This window comes from Callospermophilus lateralis, chromosome 13, assembly GCF_048772815.1.
Source record: "Callospermophilus lateralis isolate mCalLat2 chromosome 13, mCalLat2.hap1, whole genome shotgun sequence".
In the NCBI taxonomy this organism is placed as follows: Eukaryota; Metazoa; Chordata; class Mammalia; order Rodentia; family Sciuridae; genus Callospermophilus; species Callospermophilus lateralis.
The window spans coordinates 83,723,355-83,747,871 of NC_135317.1; the positions used below are offsets into that span (position 1 = coordinate 83,723,355).

The 24,517-nt window shown below is 34.7% G+C and overlaps 1 protein-coding gene across 1 annotated transcript in view; it reads right to left on the reverse strand.

Moving 5' to 3' along the window:
* The window catches only part of Crb1 (crumbs cell polarity complex component 1), a 137,271-nt gene that overhangs the window by 45,472 nt on the left and 67,282 nt on the right, over positions 1–24,517 (reverse strand). The window contains exons 8-10 of the mRNA XM_076872932.1: positions 9,548–10,504; positions 3,722–4,269; positions 2,023–2,188 (exon numbers count right to left, since the gene is read on the reverse strand). Coding sequence (XP_076729047.1) covers positions 2,023–2,188; positions 3,722–4,269; positions 9,548–10,504 — 1,671 coding nt within the window. The remainder of the gene's footprint in view (positions 1–2,022; positions 2,189–3,721; positions 4,270–9,547; positions 10,505–24,517) is intronic.

A 24,517-nucleotide genomic window follows, 5' to 3' on the forward strand; every position in this document is an offset into this window, starting at 1 on the left:
ATTTGCAGAAAAATAAGTAAATTTATTCATTTAACAAATATTTATGACAACCTACTATGATGTTTGGCACTATTCTAAGGGCCAACAGTGACTTTTTAACAAAATTACATATAAGAGGTTGTGAGGGGAATGGGAAAATAAACAAGGAGAGAAATGAATTACAGTAGATGGGATAGAGAGAGAAGATGGGAGGGGAGGGGAGGGGGGATAGTAAAGGATAGGAAAGGTAGCAGAATACAACAGTTACTAGTATGGCATTATGTAAAAATGTGGATGTGTAACCGATATGATTCTCCAATCTGTATTTGGGGTAAAAATGGGAGTTCATAACTCACTTGAAGCTAATGTATGAAATATGATATGTCAAGAGCTTTGTAAGGTTTTGAACAACCAATAAAAAAATTAAAAATAAAAAATAAAAAAAAGAATAGATTTAACTTGCTGAATGTAAATATTGAACTTCGAGTCACTGTAAATTTAGTAACTGCTTATTGTATTAGTTATAGATGCTAGCACTGCATGTGCTGTGTTATTCTGATTTTACTAAAATAAAAAATTGAACACAAAAAAATTAAATTAAATTAAAATAAAATAAATAAAATAAAATAAAATTTCTTGCACTGTGAAACTTATTTTCTACTGAGGAAAGAGGTGTTAAACAAATAAACACATACATGTATATCAAAAAACTCAAGAACAGGTCAGGTGCAGTGATGCACACCTGTGATCCCAGTGGCTCTGAATGCTGAGGCAGGGGGATTGCAAGTTTGAGGTCAGCCTTAGCAACTTATGGAGGCCCTAAACAACTTAGTGAGAACTTCTCTCAAAATAAAATATAAAAAGGGCTGTTGCTCAGTCACACAGTTCCCCTGGGTTCAGTACCACGCCCCACAAAAATATCAAGGAATAGTAAGAGATATAAAGAAAAAAACAGGGAGGAAGACCCTGGCATCCAAATTTGAATGAAATGGTGGAGAGAAACTGTGAAGCTCTGGGCTGAGAGAGTGGAAGAGGTTTATGGGGCCTGAGTGATGAGGTAAAAGATTGGAGTGAGACGGCAGAAGTATTTTGAGCACAAATCTTCAGAGGTTTGTTTTGTTTTTCTCACTGGAAAAGGAAGTAGAGAAATGGGAAATCACAGGTGGGAATTTGGGGAAGGGAGGTCATGGGATATATTTTATAATGAGGAAATTTGATGGAATGTTTATCTGCTAATGGAAAAACTATTGATGTTGGAGAGTAAGAGAGAAATTCTAGGAGCAAGATCTTTAGCAGCAGAATCTTTGGATAAGGGGAAGGGATTCAAATTCAATTTAAACAGAGGATGGGCTATATCTTGGGCTGTGGGTTATTTGAAGTAAGAGAGGAGACAGCACAGAAATGACAGTGTGGTTACTTTGTGAAAACGTCAAAAAATCCTAAGTGTGGTGTTCAGATCATTAACATTTGAGAAATTGTGCTCTGTAGCACTGAAAGGGGCAGGGGAACCTTTCACATAAAGGGATGCAGTCCTGGCCAGTATCACCGGGTACCTAATGTGTTTGATTATATACATAAGAATATACAATCATCACAAAGAAACCTACAGATTTCGGTACCCCTATCTCACAGGCAAGGAGGCTTTAGATCATGGAGATCATGTGAATTACCTGAAGTTAAAATGGCAGTGAGCTAACACCAGCACATTTATTCTGTATTTCTAATAATGAGGAAGGACAGTATCACCCGGTTAACTCTTTAGACATCAGCTTTAAATGACCAAGGACTCAGATTTGGTATTGCTACATTCTCCATTTCCTGCCCAGACACACAGGGCAGGATAAAACAAGAGACTAATCTGGATTTTTATACTACTCATATCAGGTTAATTATACTACTCACAGAAGGGTAAACAACCATCCACTTATTTAATAAGTTGACCATGTCTGTTTATTTTTTTATTTTTATTTTTTTTGTTTCCTATCAGAACAACTTAAACGTGCCAAATTCATTGGAAGAATAACAGTCCTGCGCTCTACGTACATTCGAATCCTTTGGGCACCAACCGGCACTGGGCACTGGGAGGGCAAGGGCTGAGTTCACACCACCGAACTTCTTCACAGGCTTTCCCAGCTGTATTTGCAGGGCAGGAGCAGGAGAAGTCGTCCCACAGGGAATAACAAATGCCTCCGTTGTGACAGGGATTGGTCTGAGCAGGGGTAAAAAAATCATCAAAATCATTGGCAATTAGATGTGGAAATGTTAAAGGTAACAACATATATCTGTTATTTTTAAATGCCAGTTTCCCTATATCTTCAGATTTTAAACATTTAACATGGATTTTAAGTATATGGAATAAAACTGAATGTTACCATTGCCCACTGATTTCAAAAAGAGCAGCAAGGAAAGATAGCAATAGAGAGAGGGGATGGGGAAAGAGAAAGGGGGAAAGGGAGAATGGGGAAGAAAAAGAGGAAATATAAAATCATTGTATAATACAAGGATGCTTGTTGAAATGTAACAACGCTTTCTGTAATTTACAAATTATCCCATATTTTCACATGCAGTAATTATTTGCAATAAGGATTATTACTTTTATTTTTACAGATGAGGGCCTTTCTGTTGTGGAAATGAAAATGAAGCTTGGTACCTAGATCCTCTGGGTCCCAGTTCAATGCCCTCCCTCACCATTTGCTCTGCCTCTGAATCAGAGACTCATTGTTCTTAATTCAGGTCTTACAAGTTCACTCACAAAGTATTCAAAATAAAAATATTTTAAAAGAAAATTTTTTAGAGCCTGACTGTGTGTATCCCAGGTCAACTATTAGCAAACCATTCAGGATAGTTACATAACTTTATTTTTATTTTTATCTTTTAATTATTTTTTAGGGCTGAGGATTGAACCCAGGGCCTCACCCTTGCAAAGCACATATTCTACCCCTGAGCCACACCCTCAGTTTGTTACATAAAATTTAGTTTCTTTATAAATAGTATAAAAGGGGATAATAATATCTGGTTTATACAGTAATCCTTCAACAGAATTAATGGATTAATCTATGTAAAATAGTGCCTGGCACATTAGAAGTGCTCCTATAGTAAACTCATAATGATTTCTCTGTGTATATTTAGGACTAAGGCTAGTCTGTGACCATAGTTGGAGCTCAGTAAACATGTAACACACATCAATATGCTTCCTTCTTTTCCTCTGAAAGCTCATGCAGAGCTGACAGTTTCATATAGTTAATGTAGCCCTTAGAAGAGCATATAAAGTACATAATATAAAGCATGGGTTCTGAGAAATTTCAGAGGAATTTAAATAAAAAAAAAAAACTCTCAGATTTTTTTTTTCTTGCTGAAGTAATAAAAGTTCAAAACAACAATATCTTGGTATTTAAGATAAAGTTAATTGAGTCTTTCAAAAGAGTTAGTTCAGTTAAGCCTATAGAGTGCCATAAGAGTTTAAGAATTACAATATTAATATTCTTAAGAAATTTGATTGATGTGGGGTAGGAAATATGTAACTGAAGTTATTATCATTGTTAAATATATCATGATGCCAACAAGTCCACTAAAATGTATCAGAAATCACGCAGTCTGTTGGGAACATAGATATTTAACAGGTCTATTGCTGATGGGCCAGTAACATTGTTGTCAGGTACAAAGGATGGTTTTACTAAATTGCATGTTAATAAAATAAAAATTTAGCTTACAATATGTCCATAATTGGTACAAATAACCCTACCTTGCAGATGTTGTCTCCCAGACAGCCTTGAGTCACATTGACAAGAACTGGACTGTGGGATGCACTGTTTGTGGAATTTGGAAAGAATTCCAGATTTTGGTTATTTAATCTTACATCTTGGATACAGCCTTTGAAGAAGCCACCATAAATTTCAGTCTCTTTCTTGTCAGGTAGGCCACCAATGTAGATGACATCTCCTCTCTGGATTTTCCATGTTGCAGCAGAAATAAATCCAAGGTTTTGTGAAGATTGATACAATTCAATTTTATTTGGCTTGATTTTCAAAGTCACTAAGTGGACATTTCCATCACTAAGAACAAATTCTACTGTGAATTTGGGAGAGCTTGGAGTCAGCAGTGCTAATCTTCCATGCTCTAGCCAGACACGAATGTATTGGTAAGTGCTGTTTTTCAAAGTTAGAAGTAAGCCCGACGGACGATTTGTTCGGACAAACATGGAGAGGCTGAAGTTCTGTCCATAACTCCTGTCAAGATTAAAGACAGCATATCCAGTGGAGTCATCCTGGCCAAATCTGCCTGCCACATACTCTTTGATGTCAAAATAGAAGAGGAGAAACAAAGAGGAAACATCTTGAGACTCAAAAGGAAGAAGGTACAGAAGGGGAAAATTTTATATCTACACACACATACACATTTTTTATGTTCAGGACAGACTTACTGAATAGACTAACAATTTGGCCTCATTTTCTGTAATTCTGAGTTTACTTTATCCTGAAAACAACTGCATTTGAGTCTGTAGTTCATAATTGAGGCCATCGATCACAAAAGAGAAAAAGCTAAAGAATCTCCCCTTCACTGCCCTAAAATGCTGGGGCTTAGTGGTGAAATGTCAGACACTATATTGCATTCCATCTTGGAAGAAATTTGAGATTTTTAAGCATATTGTTCAGACAGGCTTCATCTTTGCTATTTGTAGGCATGCTGGAGCCAATGAATTATTAAACCTAATTATTTTTTTTGTAAAGGACAAAAATCAAGAATTTGATTAGTAAATACTCTTTGGGATGATACCCCACATAATGAGGCAGGACAGAGGATCAAAGGAAGAGGAAGACTCTTCCTTCTGTGTCCTGCTTGGGAGGAGAAAAGGAGAGAGAAAAGGGAGCAAAGAGGAATATTGACCCCTTTAGGCCTTTCTTATGGTTGAAGGAGTTAGAAATGTGCAAAAGAGGCAATATCAGTGATGCACTCCACCTCAAGAAAACTCAAGATGTGTAAAAAATGAAACCTGCATTTAAAAACATCGGTGAGGTAGTAGGAGCAAATATTCCTATCCTTATCAAATTTATATACTAATAGGGAGAAACATACATGGCAAGATAAGAAAGCCAGCTGTGTAGTATGTCAGCACACTAGAGATCATTTAGTATAAAACAAATCATAGAGAAATAGAATGGGAAGATTTGAGAATAGGGATGGGATTGTAATTTTAAATGGAATAATAAGGAAAGAACTCTCTAAGAAGTAATATTTGAGCAAAAACCCAAAGAGAGGGACATTACTGCAATAATTCAAGAGAGGAATAATGATACCTTGAATCAGGAGGTGGTGAGAAGTAGTAGGAGTTTTAAAATACTTTAAAAGTAGAACAAATAGAATTTTCTAAATCAAGTACATCTTCAAGATTTTGGACCAGCAACTAGAAGCCTGGAATTTCCATTTGTAATGATGGGGAAGAAAACTGGAGGAACTGATTTGGGAGGAAAATGGAAGTCCACATAAAATTAAAGATGCCTTATTAGATATCTACATGGAAATGACCACTAGGTAGTTGCCACAGAGATTCAGGGGAGGTGTTCTGGAATAACTATAATAATTTGGTATTTTTCAGCGTACATGAAGGATTTAAAGACAGAAGACTGAATGGTACCATCACAAAAGTAAATATATAGAAAGCAAAAGAAGTGGTACAGGAACTGAGCCTGTCAGTTCCAGACATTTGGAGGCAAAGGAGATGACAGAAGAGGAATCAGTAAGATAAGGGAATCCAGTTAGACTGATACCCTGTAAGCCCACTAAGGAGTATGTGTTACTCAACTGTGTTTACTGTTGTTAAAAGGTCAAGTGAGAGGAAGACTAAGAAATGCCCATTACGTCTTGCAACCTAGAAATCAATGCTGAACTTGACAAGAGCACTGTCTTAAAAATATTGCTGTCTTTGGGTTTTTGCATCCCTGTCCTAGAAAAAAAGCACATCTGAAGTGTTTAAATGTCATCATATGGTTCAACTGAAGTTTGGCCAAAAGTTAGATGTATTTTAGTTCAGCTGAGCTTTAGTGAAACTTGCTTAGGCAGCCATCTGTTTGAAGACCTCCTGCATAACAGGCTATATTTTCAGAACTCTGACTTGATTTCCTATGGAACATTGCAGTTTGAATCTTCATTTGGAGACTACCTGCTCCAGGCAACTACAGATAGCTTTCAAAGTGTACTGTTAGATAAAATAACCTCTTTGAAGAGGTTAACATCTCTGAATACACTGCAGCACTTTCATATACGATAAAAATGCTTAATAAGAAGATTTGGCTCTTGAAGCTTAAGGATTGAGGATACACACAAAATCATTCAACCTCAGAGGTCCCTGCTGATCAATCTAGGATCCCTGCAGTATCATTTTGCAGACCTCAACTAAAAGACAGGATACAGAGTTGTTCCCCACCATACACCTTGAGAAGCTTGACTCTTTAGTAATCCTATTCTTCAGAATCATATACAGTTAGTCAGCATGTATGATGTGCTACAAGATTTTAGAAATACCTGAAGCCAAATTTGATTTCTCTGTGGAAATGGAAGGGATGATTCTCATACATGTTGGTGATATATGTCCTGAAGATCAGTGGTAACATGCAGATGAAAAATAAATTTTGACACGCTTTAATGATTGATGGAACACAAGATGAAATTTAATGAGAATAAATAAAAGGCGCTTAGATCAAAAAGTGCCTCATAGGTTTTTGGGAGAGAAATAGGATTCTATGACATTGTGAATGACAGTGACTCCAAGTGAGATACTCATGTGATGTAAGTGCAAGAAAAGTGGCAGAGCATCAGTCTAATGTTAGGCTGCAACATAGAAGCATGTTATCCAGAATAAGGGAGGTTGAGGTCTTGTGTCACCTTGTATCATCAAGCACATCTGTCACATTTTAGAAAGAATACAGACAAGCAGGTTTACCACCAAGAAGCAGGTGACGACATGTCTGAAGATCATGCCATATGGAAACTTTAGAAGAAACTAGGATGTGTAGCATGATAGATGTGAAAAGTTTGATAGTTCTAGATGCTCTTCTTCAAGTATTTAAGCATCCTTAGGAAGAAGAGGTGTTAAGAGTTATATGAGCATATCTTCAGGAATTATAACGTGACCAATAAATGAAAGCTTTGGGGAAATCACATTTCCTTTAGACACAAGGACAGAACTGTTCAGGGAAATTTTGACAAGATGGAATAAGTGAATTCACCATTCCTGAAGGTATTTAAGCAGAGTGTTGGGTCGATACACTTGGCAGGCACAACAGTGTAAAAAAAACAAACAAATCCAACCATGGCACGAAATTTCTTCTATAGATGTGAATTTGTAATTCTAGAAGGATAAGATTCTCAAAGAATAGGTGTATAATTGAAGATAAACATAAATTGTTTTTATAAATTAAATATTCTCCTGAAGGAAAGATATAAGTGGTGCATTTATTCTGAAGAATATCTTGGAAACTCTGTGTTCTTACACACAATCGACCCAAGGTAAGCTGGGACCACCTTACAGACAGTTTTGGGTCTAAGCTTAGGGAAACCCTTCAGAGTTCAGGCAAATTTTTAAAAGATTGACTTTAAGATATTACAAATCCCTATGCCTTTTGTATTTAGTCAGTCAATGAAATTCTCCATCAGGTCTGCTTAATACTTGCAGTGTGTAACAAGGTTGGGAAATGTTTCCCAAAAATCATGATTTGGGTGAAGTTTGTGTCTTTCTGCTTGTTAGTACCTATCCTCCCTCTTGAATACACACATAACAAAGAAAGTCCTTTTTTTTTCAAAAAATTATTTCTTTTACAAATGAGATTTACAACAAATTTCTGATATTCAACTAATGGTAAAATTCTAAGAGCATTTACAAACATACAATTGCCAAAAGATGTGTAATTACTGCATTTAAGCATCTTTTGTAAAAGGAATATGCTGCACACAAAACATTTCTCATAGACAACAGCCAATATAGAATATTTTAGTTTTATGACTAGAGGTGATAAGAAAAAATGTAATTTTTCTTAAACTTATCCCAAGTATTCAAAAAAGAAAAGATTTTTCAGAACTTGTTATAATCTCTTGAAGCCAAACATTCTCACAGGGATTGAACAGTTTTAAATAGTGTAAGGATATAAGGATATGGGGGAAGTAGAGGGAGTATAAGCAATTCAGGAACTTGGCTTAAAAAGTTCATAATTTTCCAAGTTGGAAAAAAAATGCACTAAAGAAAACCAGAGCCCACTGGATTGGCATCTCTTGAATCTATCTGCTAGGACAGTGAGCATCGCCATGGTCAGCATTAACCTCGAGGGTCACTACATCTGGAAGTCAGTCAAAGTGAGTCAGCATCTGTTTGTTATTTTGTATATGTACTAAAAATATTGCCTTGGGTCAATTAAATTTTTCTTCAAAAAGTGAACCATCGCCTCAGCATAATTTCCCCTTTTCTCCTTTAAAAAAAAAAAAAAAACATCACGAAACAACTTGCCATTCTGTTTAAAATATTACATAGAGTGAGTAGATGCCATTCCTCATTGTCAAACAGGTCCATGATTTGTAATGAATATTGTGGGCAGGGGGAAACCCGTGAATAGTTTCTAATAATTCTTAGCCATTTGAACATTGAGTAGGGTATGGGCTAAGACTGGTTTTAATTTTATTTCATATAAAGCAGAGAAGACTATTTACCAGATGTTGTCCTACTTGGAGTTACTCTAAAATCTTGGAGTAAATTACAGCTGAACTTCAAAGCAGTCTGTTACAATTACCTCTCAGACTTTTTCAATGCATGATAATAATAATAAAAAGAAACAGGTATGTATTGATCACTATCAACAGCAATTTTTGACATGATGCTGGAAATAAAGGATTTTGAAATTTATTTCAAACCATGATTTGCTAGAAAAATCAGATCAACTTGTTTATGGCATCTACCAAGTTTTACTATTGTTACTTTTCACTCCCCCCCCCCATCCCCACTCTCTCTCTTCCTTCCTTTCTTTCTTTCCTTCCCTCTGTAAGACCTCTATCTGTTTTTTCTAATGCAGTTCTGGCAAAACTTGTTTTTGTCACTTTGCATGAAATTAGTGTTCTGTTAAAGTGCTAAACTTAAGCATGATTTTGGAGCAAGTATGAATTGCATAGAAAGAAGATTGAGGAAGTGAATATTTACTGGGACTCTACTAAGCACAACAGACTATGCTAATAGGTGGCACTGACTAGTTTTGTGAATAAAGTCCTTTTACAAATGAGATTTACAACAAATTTCTGATATGCAACTAATGGTAAAATTCTAAGAGCAGGTACAAACAGCAAAATGAAAACCCATTTGAATAGGAGCTATTTGCTTATTGTTTTATTTTTCTGACTGAGAGAAACTCAGGTCTCCTATGAATCCACTCAAAATGAACACACAGCCCTGCACTCTTCTGTTTTCTCATTAGTGGGCAAACAGCAGCGTAAGTCCTGAGGATCATTATGCTTCATATCAGTAATAGCAAGGCTGTCCTTGTGATTGCTCTGCTCTGGGGCACAGCATTCCTAGGCACCTATCCCCTCTCACCTCTCAGACAGTTGGGACCTTCATAGGGCCTGTAGCAGTCACACTGGTAGCTGAGCCACAAGTTGATGCAGCGTCCTCTATTCTGACAAGGTTGACTCTCACACCAATCCTTCCTCATGCAGCCTGCCTTGACATTTAACGACAAGCCAGATGAAATGTTCTCCCGGGTAATGGGATTCAAATCAAATTTAATGTCTTGGAGACAGCCTACAAACGAAGGTGTGGATGGGATATTATAGATGTTAAGCAGAGTGACTGCATTGCTGGCTGATCCCACTGGTAAACCACCCAAAAAAGAGTTATGAAAAGCACATATTGATTGAGTCCTTTCAAATGGAGAAGGAGCTTTAGCGATGCATTTCTCTGTACAAGAGCTGCTGGCTAAGGTAAGGGTCACAGTCTCTGCAAATATTACCTCCACTGAATGCCACTCTCCATTGCTGGTGTTGTGGGAAATGTACAGAAGCACTTTTGACTGATTATGAACTTGAATTGATAAGTGAATGTAGCCACTTAGCAACTCCATCTTTACAAATGTGTCCCTGTTCCCTTGGAAAAGTAGAAGTGCTGTTGGCTGAACAGTTTGAAACCTGAAGGCTATGTTACAAACTGAGTCCTTGGTTGTATGTGGACCACTTGTGACCCATAGAAAGCCATTGCCCTCAAATGAAAGTGTGGTGACAGTTTCACACAATGATCCAGTATATCCAGGTGGACATAGGCAGCTGAATCCATGTTGGTCATTTTGGAAGTGAGGTATGCAGACTCCATTGTTTAGACATTGGTGATGGGTGCAGCCCAGGAGAATGTCAGAACAGTTCTCTCCTCCATAAAATGTTCCAGAAAGGTTGTCAAATGGGCAATGGCAAGTATAATTCCCAGGTAAATTCTCACAAGTACCACCATTTTGGCAAGGGTTTGATGAACATTCATTGATGTCTTCTTCACAATGAATTCCTGTTAAATAATAAACAATAGGTTAGAAATAGGTATATTCAATATGATTACATGACTGCTTTGATTCTACACCATGTACAGTCAGAAGAATGAGAAGTTATACTCCATATATGTTTGCTGTGTCAAAATGCATTCTATTGTCATGTATAACTAATTAGAGCAAATTTAAAAAATAGATATATTCAGATTAGAAATAGAAATTTCACATAACTTTCATGTATAATCTCCCAGTTTAGACATATCTGAAATTCAAAACTGTAAAGGAATAAAATATAGTTCTTGAGGAAGACTAAGATCAATTTGACCATTCCATGTACATTGTAATGAGAAGAGCATTCATGATAGACTTTAAATTCTTTCTGTAGAAATAGATCATTTGTTGATTACAGTGATTGATTTAAACTACCACTGTCAGATATACATTGAGCACTAAATACCATAAAAATAAAAAAGGGAAAATATTGCTCTTGGCACTAATCCTACATAAAAATGATTAATTTGTGGATGTCTTTTGCAATTTATAGTAGTTAAATAACAAGTTTATCCATTTATTTCACTCTATCCTATTTGGAAATAGTGATGTTTCCTTCTATCTTGTTTGTGTGCCAGATAACTCCTAAAACCAAAATTTGAAAAATACAAAGACCTGGACATCTCACACTATGGAGCTCTTAAGTGGATAGAAGTTCCCATTTCCTCCTTCCCAACAATTCTAGAATAAAACAAGGCATCTATCCCATATCAAGTCCCTGCTTAAAATTTTTACTTCGTTTTTCTTTACTCTCTTTCCTAACTCTAAGCCGAAGAAAGACATCCAGTAAAATAATTATTAGAATTTATTTAATCAATGTAATAGGAAGAAATATAATACCATTTAAGAATTATGATGAATTCAAATGAACAAATAATGAAAACAAAATTTGATATATGTGGAACACTTTATGATTTCTTCAATACCTTCCTCCACAATTGTCTGAGGTGTTCAAGGCAGATATTCCTAGTTCATTTTCACAGAAGAAATGGAAGTTTAGGAAGAACAAAGTCTAAATACCAAAGCTAATTTATAATGTGACCCTAAACTAGGTTTTAAAAAGTCTAAAGTGATATTGTTTTTTATTTGACAACTTAGTGCACTCTTCTTTACTGTTGTCACCAGTACATATACTGCAAACAATGTGTAAATCATACAAATCAATTGAAGGGGGGAAAATATACTTTACCCAAAATAGAGTAAGACTGAAATCTTTAATAGGCACAAGGCTTCTTGATGGAAAAATCCTTTTCTAACCAAAGGATCCTGATGCATTAAGCAGCTCTTCCTTTTCTCATACATGAATACCCGTCTGCGCAGGGTTTATTAAGTCATGCCGTCATATTTTTACATGTAAAGAATAAACATCACACCCAGATTAAAGAGCTTTGGCAATAAAGTTCCCAATTAACTCAATATCTGAATATATGTTTTAAAAAATTTAATCAAAAGGCTGTTAGATATGGTGTTAGATATGAATTCCAGTTAGGCTATATGATCTTGAACAAGATACATTTACTTTCTGTGTTTTAACTTCCTCATCTACAAAATGGGGTGAATAAGAGTGTTTCTTTGTATCATGGGGTTTTTTAACCGATGAAGTAAATGAAAACATATACAATGCTCATATCATCATTTGGATATAAGTTCTCAGAGAGTGTCGGCCATTACTAAAAGATAATAAACAAAAGAATTAACCCTCTACTGACAACATTTGAATAATGCTGTGATCATTGAAAGAGACAATCTAAAATGTGTGGCCTAGGTAGTACCCCTCAATTGCACAATTTTACATAATGAGAGATTTACATGGATAGCATGTTAGTGTAGAATCTCATTGGACTGTGAGTTCCGTCATGCAAGGGAAAATGACTGTTTTATTCAACAATGTATGTCTAAAACACAGCTTAGTGGTTGGCTTGTATTTGGCATTGTTTGATTAGGTTTTTGAATGAATTAATCAATAATGACCGTCCTTAAGTAATAAACACATTTAATCTGATCCAAACTCCAAAATGTTCTTCTAGTATATTTCTGGATATAGGTAGACAATGCTAATCTTGGAGTATGTGCTGCCATTGATGTACCATACATTTAGAAAGTTGATTAGATTCTATTATACTTATATGTTACTGTACTTGAATTACTTCTATATAGCCCTTGTTAATTAAAAAAATTAAGCTCTGTGAAAATAGTAAATGCACTATAAACTAAAATTTCTGACAATGCCTTCACAGTGCTAAGGGCACAAGATTTAAAATGTTTGATGAATAGAACAGAGTTGAACTGAACCAATCTGTTACTTAATCATTCTTAATACAGAGAACTGACAAAGGTATGACAGGTAAAGCTAAATCCTAAAGGAGTGTTCTAGTGTAAGTTTAATTTTACTGGCTTTATGAATAAGCTAAACTTTTATATTAGAAGATATTTTCTTAAATTTGATTTTCCCAGGATTTAAAAATAATTAATCAACCAGTATTTAATTAAGAGGAATATTGAACAACTTGTGATGTGAAGTACAACCAAGCAAAATACTATTATTTTTCTCTCACTCCATTGTTAATATATCTAATAGGGGAAAGATGTGCCTTGCTTCTGGATGATATCTCCAGGAGACTGCATGATTTTTCTGCTCACTCTTAGATAACAGAGTCATAATCATTTAAAAAAAATGGTAATTAAAATGGCCAGTCACATATAATTATAAAAGTCTCAATGCAATTCACACTAACCTAAATCTCTTTTTCTGATAGGCCAAACTTAGGCTGTCTTAAAGAAAGACCTGAAAAATTTCTTCCCTCTGTTTCTGATCCTTTACTGTCTCTATCTCCAAATTTCTAATGTTCTGACCCTTAGAGGACTAGAGTTTGTGGGAGGGAAGAGGATTCAGGGAGTAGAGTTTGCTGAAGGGGAAGACTGGAGTTTGTTGAAGGGGAAGAGGATACAGGGAGCTTTTACCTGACAAGAGCTAATGTAGCATGATTCATGTCCACTGAGCCTAGAAGGTCCTTAAAGTTTATATTTGCTCTAGGGTCATTTCTGAGTTCCTTGAAGCCTCTTCTGCTCTGTTCCTGCAGGGACCTGTGAGGAAGGGAGGCCTGGCCTTTCCGATGACTAGCTGTTCTCACAGCTCCCTTCTCCCTCCACCCTGTATGTATTGGTTTACAGACATTGACTCCTTTTTCGTCAACTCTCTCTGTCCAGGTGGGCTCCCTCACCTTCTGACAAAGGCCTGTTGGGAAGGTTCCCTTTTACCTGGTCCATTCACTGACATTCCTATCATGGGTTGCCCATCTGGACCTCAGGATTCCTGTACCTTTGACCTGCAGTTGAGGGGAATGGACATTCAATTTCCAGCACCACACAGCAGGAATTCTCTCTCCCTCTCTTTCCTGCTACCTCAGATTACCAGTCACCCCCATTAGATTCCTTAACCAGGTAGAGAGTCTAGTCTAAAATGATGATTTCTTTCCCCACCCCATGTTTAGGGGACACTGAAATTGTTCTTGACACAGACTTATTTTGCTTGGGTTTGGAATGTAGCTTCTAACTCTAAATTTGAGGGGTGCTATGTAATTCAAAACATAGTCTCTTGAAAGAAATCTCTCTGTAGACCCACTGTTTATAACTACCTCTGAAGAATCTTTACATGATCTTGAATGAGTATAAACATTTCAAATTCCTGAAATCTATTATCTTCATTTATTGTGATTTTCAATTTTTTTTGATGTCTATAACTCACTTTAGTACCCTTAATTGACCCTTCAATTTACCATCTCTCAAATTTACAAAATACCTGGTCTGTGTCCTATTCACAGAGGATTGTGGGAGAAGCAAAATAGAAGAGTATCAACTTCAATATGTTTCAATATGCTCATGACATCATGGAAGGACAAAAATGAATATTTATGAAAATACCTTGTAGACAGTAGGCTCACAGTTGGTGTGGCTAATATGTGAAGATCAAACTCTGGCAACCTTAGAGAAGATTTCACAAAGTTTCAAGTATGGGTCAGATTGACAAAAGAGTCATCATATATGAAGAAGTGACTAAAGAAAACACTCTTCAATGGAAGAAAACTTCAAGGCATTCTGAGATTGACAATGAGTTGGGCAATCTGGTTGTCAAGAAGGATGTATGAAGGAAAATCAAGTCAGAAAGACTCAATGCAGCCAGATTGGAAGTCTGGGAACTGAGAAAGTTTTTATTTTTATTTTTATTTATTTACTCGTTTATTTATTTTCTGGCCATGGGAAACAATAAAGTAATTGTTGGATAGAAGACCAATGTGGTTTCTCGTAAAGATCACTCCCACTGGAATATGTAACAGAATGAAGTCAAGAAAAACTAGAGAGAGAAAGACACTCCAGGCAGCTATTAAAATTGTTCACACAGAGGACTATTAGGGCCTGAAATAGGATGCTTATTTCCTCACAATTTACAGCTCTCTTTCATTTATACTTCACCAGCAAATATGATGGTAGGGCTTTCTTTATTGTTTACTACTAGATTTTTTTTTCCTATAATTCTTCTACTTGATCTTCCATAAAACAACTACCAAATCTATCTATCTCTCTATATGGGGAGAGAGAGAGAGAGAGAGAGAGAGAGAGAGAGAGAGAGAGAGAGGGTAGTTTTAAATTCTGCCATCATTCAAAACAAATAAACAAGCAAAACAATAAAAAAGAAGAAAGAAAGCCTGTATTAGGGTCAAATGTCTCAAGAACAGTAAACAGAATTTGAAAAGTGTGATGATAACAGTGATTTATGTTCTTGCTTTAAAAAAATCAATTCTATTGACATCTTCAAAGTAAAATAAAGTCCAACATATTTATTTAAGGAACCCAGCAAACTAAAAGTAGGAAAACAGATTGAAAATCCTTTCATTGGTTATTTGACTGTCTGAACAAAGAGAAGCTCTATTGTTAACAAAAACAAAAGGATTAGGCATTATTTATGGGATTATAAGTGCCATTTGGTCTTCTTAATTGGATATTTTAGTTGACTATGAATTCATTGTTTATTTCCAAGTATTTATAGTGTGAGGCATGTTACTTGAAGCTTACTATCATTTTGTTTATATGAAGTTAATTTAATTAACTATAAACTGTCACTTTATTTTATTTTACTAAAATTCTTTTAGTTCTGATTCTGATAATACTTTTCTTAAAAAATAATGATACAGAAAATCTCTACTACCTGGTATATCACATACACTAATCAGAATAAATTGTATTAATGGATAAAAACATAGACTTTATGTATAATATAAACATCACTGGCTATGAAAATGACTTTTGAAGTTATAATCAATGATTATTTTAAGTGATTTCTACAAGTCATAAAAATAAACAAGTTTCTTCTTGATCTGTTTCATTTGACCAAAGTATTTTCTTCATTTTAATAAATAAATTCAAGAATAAATTAAATATAAAAACTAAGAGCTCAAAGCATGGTAATATCTACTTTCCCTTACTCAACTGTTCTACTTTTCACATGCTAGTAGCACCATTATAATAAACCATCGTTGCCAAATAAGCATCTTAAAACTGTAATGATGGCACCAATTATATATAAAAATAAGAAAAGAACAGATTACCTATGAGCATCACCATTAAAATGCGAAAACCATGTGTCCTGGCTCCAAACATGTCTCTGAAAAAAGGAGGAAAACCCAACCTCACACCTACAAGGTGGATAGAGCAAGTTTCTGATGATTTTGTACCATTTCCAAAAGTGTTCTTGTTCTTCAAGGCCTCTCTCTTCCCCTTTGGTGGCAAGTGTGAGGACTCAGTTTTGACTCATCACTCCCAAGCAGGATCAGCAGGGCTTAGTGTAAGACTCATTTGTGCCAATTACAGACACACTTGTTATTTTTAGATACAATCTGTGCTTAATATGTGGTGCCTCCCCTTTACAAGTCACACTAGTGAATGCTAATCTGATCACAACACTGAAGGAAACTATTATTATGAAAAAAAACTGGGTTTTGAGGAATCTAAACACAGACTGCTATTTTGAGCAACTTCTATGATGGAAAATTAGGGCTAGATTTTGCTTTTCTTCACAACAATAGAAATGCTGGGTTTTTTTTTTTTTTTTTTGCTTTTTTTTCTGTTTTGCTTTTGATTAGTGGTTAAGAAATTCATGGTAACTTCAAATCTATTGATCTATGCAGGAAATGGAGAGAAGAAAAACTTATGGAAAAAGAGCAGGGGCTTTCATCAACTCAGACTGTGGCAAGAGTTAGAGTTGGTTCTCTGCAAGTTTCACATCTGCATATTTAATCAAAAACATTTAACAAATTGTGCATGTACTTAACATGTACAGACTATATTCTTGTCATTATTCCCTAGTCAATATGGCTTACCACTATTTAGGTAACATTTCCATAGTATTAGGTATTATGAGTAATCTAGAAATGACTTAAAGTATACAGGAGGATATATGTAGGATATAGGCAAATACTTCACCATTTTACATGACCTGAGCATCCATGGAGTGTGGTGTACCCAGAAGTCCTGAAACTGAGCTCTCATGGATATAAAGGGGTGGCTATATTTATGTGGTGCTTGACTTAAATTTCACCCTCTATGAAAGAATAACTATACTCCTCTGAAATCTGGTGCCATTTCATTCTTTAAAATGGAGTAATTTGCATATATGTAGTGTTTGAGAAATACTTAGAGTATTTGGTGCTTGAATTTTTATTTGATTACTTATTTATTTATATTTTCTGAGAGGGGAGACCTGAAGACTTATGGAAATTTTATTTAGTCAGTGCCAAGTGAGAAGTTATACCCAGAATGATGGAGTGGCCTCCAATTCTTACCACTAAAGCAATTACTTTAGGTTGAGATTTTTGTGTCTTGGAATCCTTAGAAAATATAAATATGTTACCTGAGAGGGATAATAATTTTACCCTGAAGGTAGTCATTTATGTTGTATTTCTACTGTAATATCCATACTAAAAGATAATCCTTTGTAAATTTACCCTGAGGTAGCATTTGAGTTTAAAATTGTCCCTGTAACTGAAGTCAGGTAAGTTGTGATGGAAACCAGGTGATAGGGCATGAAAGCTGAACAGCATGGAGACAAATAGAAAGAGAAAGAAACTGAGGGTATTAGCACAATATGTACATATACACAAACCTTAATAAACTACACGAATATATGTAAATTAGTCTATATATCTGATTACAATGATTTACAAAAGGAGAAGAGAAAAATGGGGATGGGAGCAAAAGAACAGAATAGAATAAGAATAACAGAATATGGGCCTGGGGCTGCAGCTCAGTGGTAGAGTGCTTGCATGAGGGATGGGTTCAATCCTCAGCACCACATAAAAATAAATTAATAAAATAAAGATATTGTGTTCATCTACAACTAAAATACACACACACACACACACACACACACACACACCACATGTAAAGAATAACAGAACAGGATAAATATTGTGCAGGCAAATCAAGTTTCTTGTATTGGCTAAAGGAGACAGTTTTTTATGAATTGAGGAGAAAAGTTGACTCTCTTTCTCCAACAGAGGTTTCACATATTTATTACTGAACCAATCAGCTAGAAACAAAGAAATGATTAAAGTGATAGTGACCTTAACATATCATAAAAATATGAGCCATATAGTATGTAATTCCCTATAAACCAAGCTTGGTTCTCCAAAAAAAAAAATCTCTCCTCTTGGACCTGGTTGTATTACCTGGCTTTATTGTACTGATTTTTTCATGAGTTGTCATCTAAATCTTTTGCGGAATGGGATGATTTCACTTTTGTTTCTTAGAATGGAATTTCTTGATCATGAATGTCTTGTGAGAAGATCTGATAAGGAATGGAGTCAAGTGCACACACCATTTTGGTGGAGAGGGGAAGAGAATGGCTATCACTTTCTATTTGAGATTAAGCAAATATGAAACTGGATGAAGGAGACATAGTTTATCACATGGAGACATATGGGTTTCAATTGATAATAAACATAACAACCAAGGGAAATATTTATTAACATTATTCTGTAGTTTATGGTTTACTTATATTGTCTTCTTTATTTTTTAATTTTTCAGTAGTGGGGTTTGAACCCAGAGGTGCTCTACCACTGAGCTACATCCCCAACCCCTTTTTAAAATTTATTTTTTACATGGTCTTACTAGTTACCCAGGCTGATCTTCAACTTGTGATCCTCCTTCCTCAGCCTCCCGAGTAGCCAGGATTAGAGGCATGCACCAGTGTACATGGCTCGTTTACTTTTGTGTATATTATCTCAACCTATCTTTAGAATACAGAGCCATAGTAATGTAATGTGATTTCCAAAACTTTTTTGTGGTAATGGGGCTGTCATGGAGAATGATAATATCTATGAAAAAGGAAACTTCAGTCTCTCACTTCATATCTTATGTGCAAATATTTTTATTTTAATAGGAAGAGATAAAAATACAGATGCTGATAAAAAGAATCTAAAAAAATAGTTTACTTTAAATCATGTCAAAGAGAAATTGAAGGAAATGGGATATTGAACCTGAAGAAAAGCAAATACTCCTGCACATCAGAAGGGTCTTAATATGGCTGAACATCCATCCCATCAAATTTTGTGGTTAGTTTGGTTCCATCTGTGAAAACTGGTATTAATAGTAAGATGCCATACGATATCATATGTATGCCTACCATAAATATGGTGGGCTGAACAAATAATAAATCAGATGTCTTGGGAGATAGCCTTTTTCCTGACATTGAAAATGAATAAATTCAGAAAGTAATACCTTAGCATGGATGTTACAGTAGAAATTTAAGAAAGGGTAAGTTATGGCATTCAATAGCTTCTACTGATTTTTCCAACCTGAGATGCTGTCATAATTTTTAAGTAATTATTATACATAAATGAATAATTTATCAATAGATAACAGTAGAAAACTTTGTTAAGTGGAGAACTTACTGAATATAAGATCTTCCAACTCAATAATCGTATAATAATTTTAAAAATCTATAAAAAGCTAATTTGCTCAGAAGGCTGTTATGAGGATTTAAATGAGGCAATTGCTCAAAGCATGTGGTTCCAGGTCATCCCAAGTGCTCATAAACACTGCTTGTCTTTGCCATAACTCCCTACCTCCATGAAGATAACTAGGTTTCATAGTGTCCACAATGTACTCTGTGTTGATTATGGTTACATTTCACTTTTCCAGAGTCATTCCCAATAAGTGACCTCATCTATCTGGACATACTCAAGAACCAAGATATGTGTTAAAAAAACCGTATGTTGAAAAATAAGGATTGGAAATTTGACTATTGCCTCTGGTTCTTGTTTGTCATTTATTGGTATTCTAGATACAACTAAAATAAGCTTGATTATCAAATATTTCAACTTTCAGTGCAAAGAGCAAACAAAGGAAAAGGGAAAACTTTCATGTATCTTTCAGCTACAAGAAATGATAGCTGAGAGGTAAACAGTGAATATGAGTGGAGAATGCTAGCACTTACTGAGACCCAAATCTGAACCAGGCAGTTCAAAAAGAGTTTTATTTATGTGACCACTGAGTAATTTCAATAAATGATGAAGAGTGCACTACCAGTGTCATTTCATAGGTGATGAAATGAGCAAGGCTGTGGCTGGTACCCAGACTGCCTGACTCTTAAGACGAGACTTTTTTTTTTTTTCTCTACAGTGTGGTGCCTCCAAGTAAAATAATATGATGAGCTGGCCTAAAATAATATAAAATATATAGTTATTGCTGGGAGAAGAGGTGCTTGCCTACAACTGCAGCTACTTGGGAGGCTGAGGGAGGAGGATCCCAAGTTGGGCTACTTGGAGACCAATCTCAGCAACAGCCAGACTCTATCTCAAAATAAAAACTTAAAAGAGAGACAGACAGACACAGGGGACTGAAGATGTAGGTCAGTGGTAAAAGACCCCAGGGTTTAATCACCAGTAAAGTAAAAAAAAAAAAAAAAAAAAAAAAAATATATATATATATATATATAAAAAACCATTTAAAGATATTCAGAAAAAGAAAAATCAATATTGAGACATTATAAAATAATAATCAAAAGTATGACTCATCAATAATTTTTAGCCAGTAATGTTTTATATATATATGAAATAGTGGAAAACAAATTTTTTCATAAAATTATAAAAATGTGTCTGTCAAATGTCTTTTATATGCACTACCCCCAAACTTAACGATACCAGGAAAACATGAAAACTGGTGATTTGTTTTGTATAAAAAGATTATGTTTTGTGTATAAAATAAAGAATGGGTTGTTTCTTCAGTGCCCACTTTTTCACTCTGTTATAATACTACTTTGAAAATATGATAGAAACACACTCTCTAGATTTGGTATTTGTTCATAAGCAAATCCTAGCTCGGATAAAATAAACACTGAAACTAGAGAAAATTTTCACCCAGTCTATTATGTGAAAAATATTCTGACATCCTCATATGAAAGACAAAATAGCAAAATGCTTTGCATTCAGTTCTACATTTCCCTTGATTTTAAACTTCAAAAGTCATCCTGAAGCTCAGTGGGTATAGGTAAGTGATTTTTAGTTATTTTATGGACTAACACATAGAAAGCACAGCATTGCACATGCTCACTCTTGTTGACGTTGCTTTGAAAAGTAATTTCAGAGAAACTCAACTGAGTTCAACCAGAACCATCCTAATTGGCTTTGATCAGTAAATCATCAGAAACGGCTCTGCTCTTGCTTAGTCCTTTTTTCCTTCTTCTTGTCAAAAGTGAATGATTAAACACTCAAGTTATGGTGAATTACAAAAACCTGCTTTGTATTGGGTTGGATGTGTTGCTATTCCAAGTAATGTTTGCTTTCTCTCTGCCTTAGTAAGAATCGGCTTTACATTCTTTAGTGGTGCTGTTTGTCATTTCTCACAAATTTATTAATATTTTCGTCTGCACAGCTACAAAAATAATGTCAAAGGCCAAGTAAATTACTGGTCTGGTAAAGGCCTGCCTGACATTCAAGGCCCTCCACAATCTGGCTTTTATTTATCCCTCAGTATTACTTTCCACTGCCCACTACATAAGCAGCCTATTTTAAAACATATTTTACTAGAATAAAAATTAAAACATATTCAAAGCTTTCCCTCTCGCTTTTCACTTATTGAAAATTCCAACTTTGTTCAAGGTCAGCTCATGTCGTACTTACCTTCACTAAAATGCCTCCCCTTGGTAACTAATTTTCACTCCTGTTTGTCCTGAATGTCTGGGTTCCATCATGAACCTAGCAAAGATGACACTGCATTGCTGTTTATCATTTAATATTTGTGGTTTGTTTTCCTTAACTTTATGGGAAGAATTATAAGCGTGAATGCCTCTTTCTGTCTTTACTTTCTATATACGGATTAATAATGAGTACTGTATATTAAATGGAATATTTCATACTGTCTGTGTATTCTACTATAATATAGTATTATAAAATAATACAGTATGACAGGTGTATTTTGGAGTAAATTTGTACAGTATTATCAGCAATTTCCAAAATTAAAACAAACATGGGCATTTGATCTTATCTCATGTATAAAAGAGCCTAATGCATTGAAAGGTAATCTAGTCTTTATTTAATGCAAGGATTATGAATCTGGCATTCACAGATGTCTAAAGTACCCATGAATGGATATTAAAAATCTATATATTATTTTAAAGTATCAGCAATAGTTTGTGATTGTGATTACATTTTTCTGGGGAGATAATTTATAATAGTGACTCTTTAAATTGTACTATAATAATTGCTTGGTTGTGGTGTGTACTTGAAAAGCAGATTCTTAGGACATGTTCCTAGAACTTTGTACTCTGTAAATGTGGATTGGGCCCAGGTTACACATTTTTACAAGTATTATGTAGTATAAAATTTACATGTAGTATACATGTAGTAAAAAATTTCAGCAAATTTCCAAAGAGACACTTGATCCAAAAAAGTCCATGAAGCTCTGATGGATGGAAAGAAGCTGAGATATACAGAATTCATATACCCAGTTAAATGCGTCAATTCAGGGAGCCAGTCTTGGATTGATATTTGAGTTCTTCCTTAACCAGTGGCAATGGTCCATAGAACAATCAAATTATTTGATACAGTTTTCTTGATTAAAAGCAATAAACAAATAGAAAACTAAAATTATTTCTTTAAATTTACTATTTGGCCAGAACCTCAAGATTCTAACTTACTGTGGGTCAACACCATATGTTGTCTATTAACTGAGTAAATTTCATTATGCCTTTCATAAAATAAATAGAATTTATTAAAAATACAATAGGGAGGGGCTGGGGATGTGGCTCAAGTGGTGGCGTGCTCGCCTGGCATGCGTGCGGCCAGGGTTCGATTCTGAGCACCACGTACAAACAAAGATGTTGTGTCCGCCGATAACTAAAAAATAAATATTAAAAAAAAATTCTCTCTATCTCTCTCTCTCCTCTCTCACTCTCTCTTTTTAAAAAAATACAATAGGGAATATTTCTCTGCATTTTTACTTCATTTTTCATTTCATCCTTAGTATGCTCAAAAGATCAAAATTTTGGCATATTATGTTATAGATTGACTTATATTCTTCTTTAATGATTTTCCATATATTAACTGACAAATTTATTTAATAGATATGGAAGAGGAAGAAGGTTTTTCTAGGTCAAATGTTCTAGTAATGACTCCAATTAAATGTGTGATCCTACAGTAGTCATTTAATTTCTTTGAGCTTTAGCTTTGTCAATACCAAAGAGGGAGCACCTTGGTACTATCCACCTGTAGGTGGTGTTGTGAGAACTGAATAAAGAAATTAATTTGCAAATGTTTTGGGAAAAAAAATAAATAGCTACAAGACTAGAGAGCAATGATATTTCTCTTAATGTTTTGAACTTGACATTTGTTAAAAAGATAACAATCTCTCTAATTTTAAAATTCAATTAATGAAAGAACCATTTGAAATGTGAATTTATGTTAAAATGTCTGTTTTATAAATATGCATTCTAAAAGCTATTTAGTTAAAATATGCAGAATATTGAATGCATTATTAACAATAGCTACTGCTACTAAGTAGGTACTGTGTGTAGGTCACTCTATAAATATTTTGCAGCATGATTTATTTCTCACAACCTCACAGTGAGATAGATAAGTTGAAGAAATTAGATCTTATAGATCTTATATAACTCCAGAGAACTGGAAACTACAGAATCAGAATTTAAATTCAGATCTGACAATTTCCAAAGATCATTTTGTTATACTTGTATCTATCAAAACTTTTCTTACATGTCAAAAATGGCAACTTGTAGGGAGTAACAAGGCAAAAGTAAAGACAGAGAGCTTTATATAATGCAACCCAGAAGAGATATAGGAGATACAGCTGAAGAGAGAAAACCCCTGGCTGGAATCCCTTGTGTTCCCTTGTCCAAAGCATCTATGAAATAGATGAGATTCCACTTTAGTTTATTACTATAAGTGATTATTAACTACTAAAAACTGAACAGGCATTGTCTTCCAGCTATAGATCTGAGGCTAGGTTTTGACTATTCCCTAGCATAGTTAGTGAACATGAATTTGAAGTTTTGTTTAAATCATTTTGCAAAATAAAGATCATAAAATATGAAAACTGTCCAGAGTTATTCTCCAAAATTAAATTTTGAATTGTAAAAATAATAGTTATATGGCAATGATCTGTTCCCAGATTCGTGATTATGTTAACAAAGGTCAAGCTACAGTAGAAAGCTTGGGGTTTTATAAAAACATGCTCAGTTCCTTATCCTACAGATAGAATACCCAAACCAATATGACTTCATTTTAACCTTTATAATTAGGGGAACATAGGTTAAAAGATTTGTTAAAACTAGTGTTTGGAAGTAATTTAATGAAAGCCAAACATGAAAAATTCCATGAAGACAGAAAAGATAAAAATCCACAAACTAATATGCCCAATAAAAACACAATATAGCAAACAATAAAAATCAACAAAATGGAAAATGAAGATGTAAT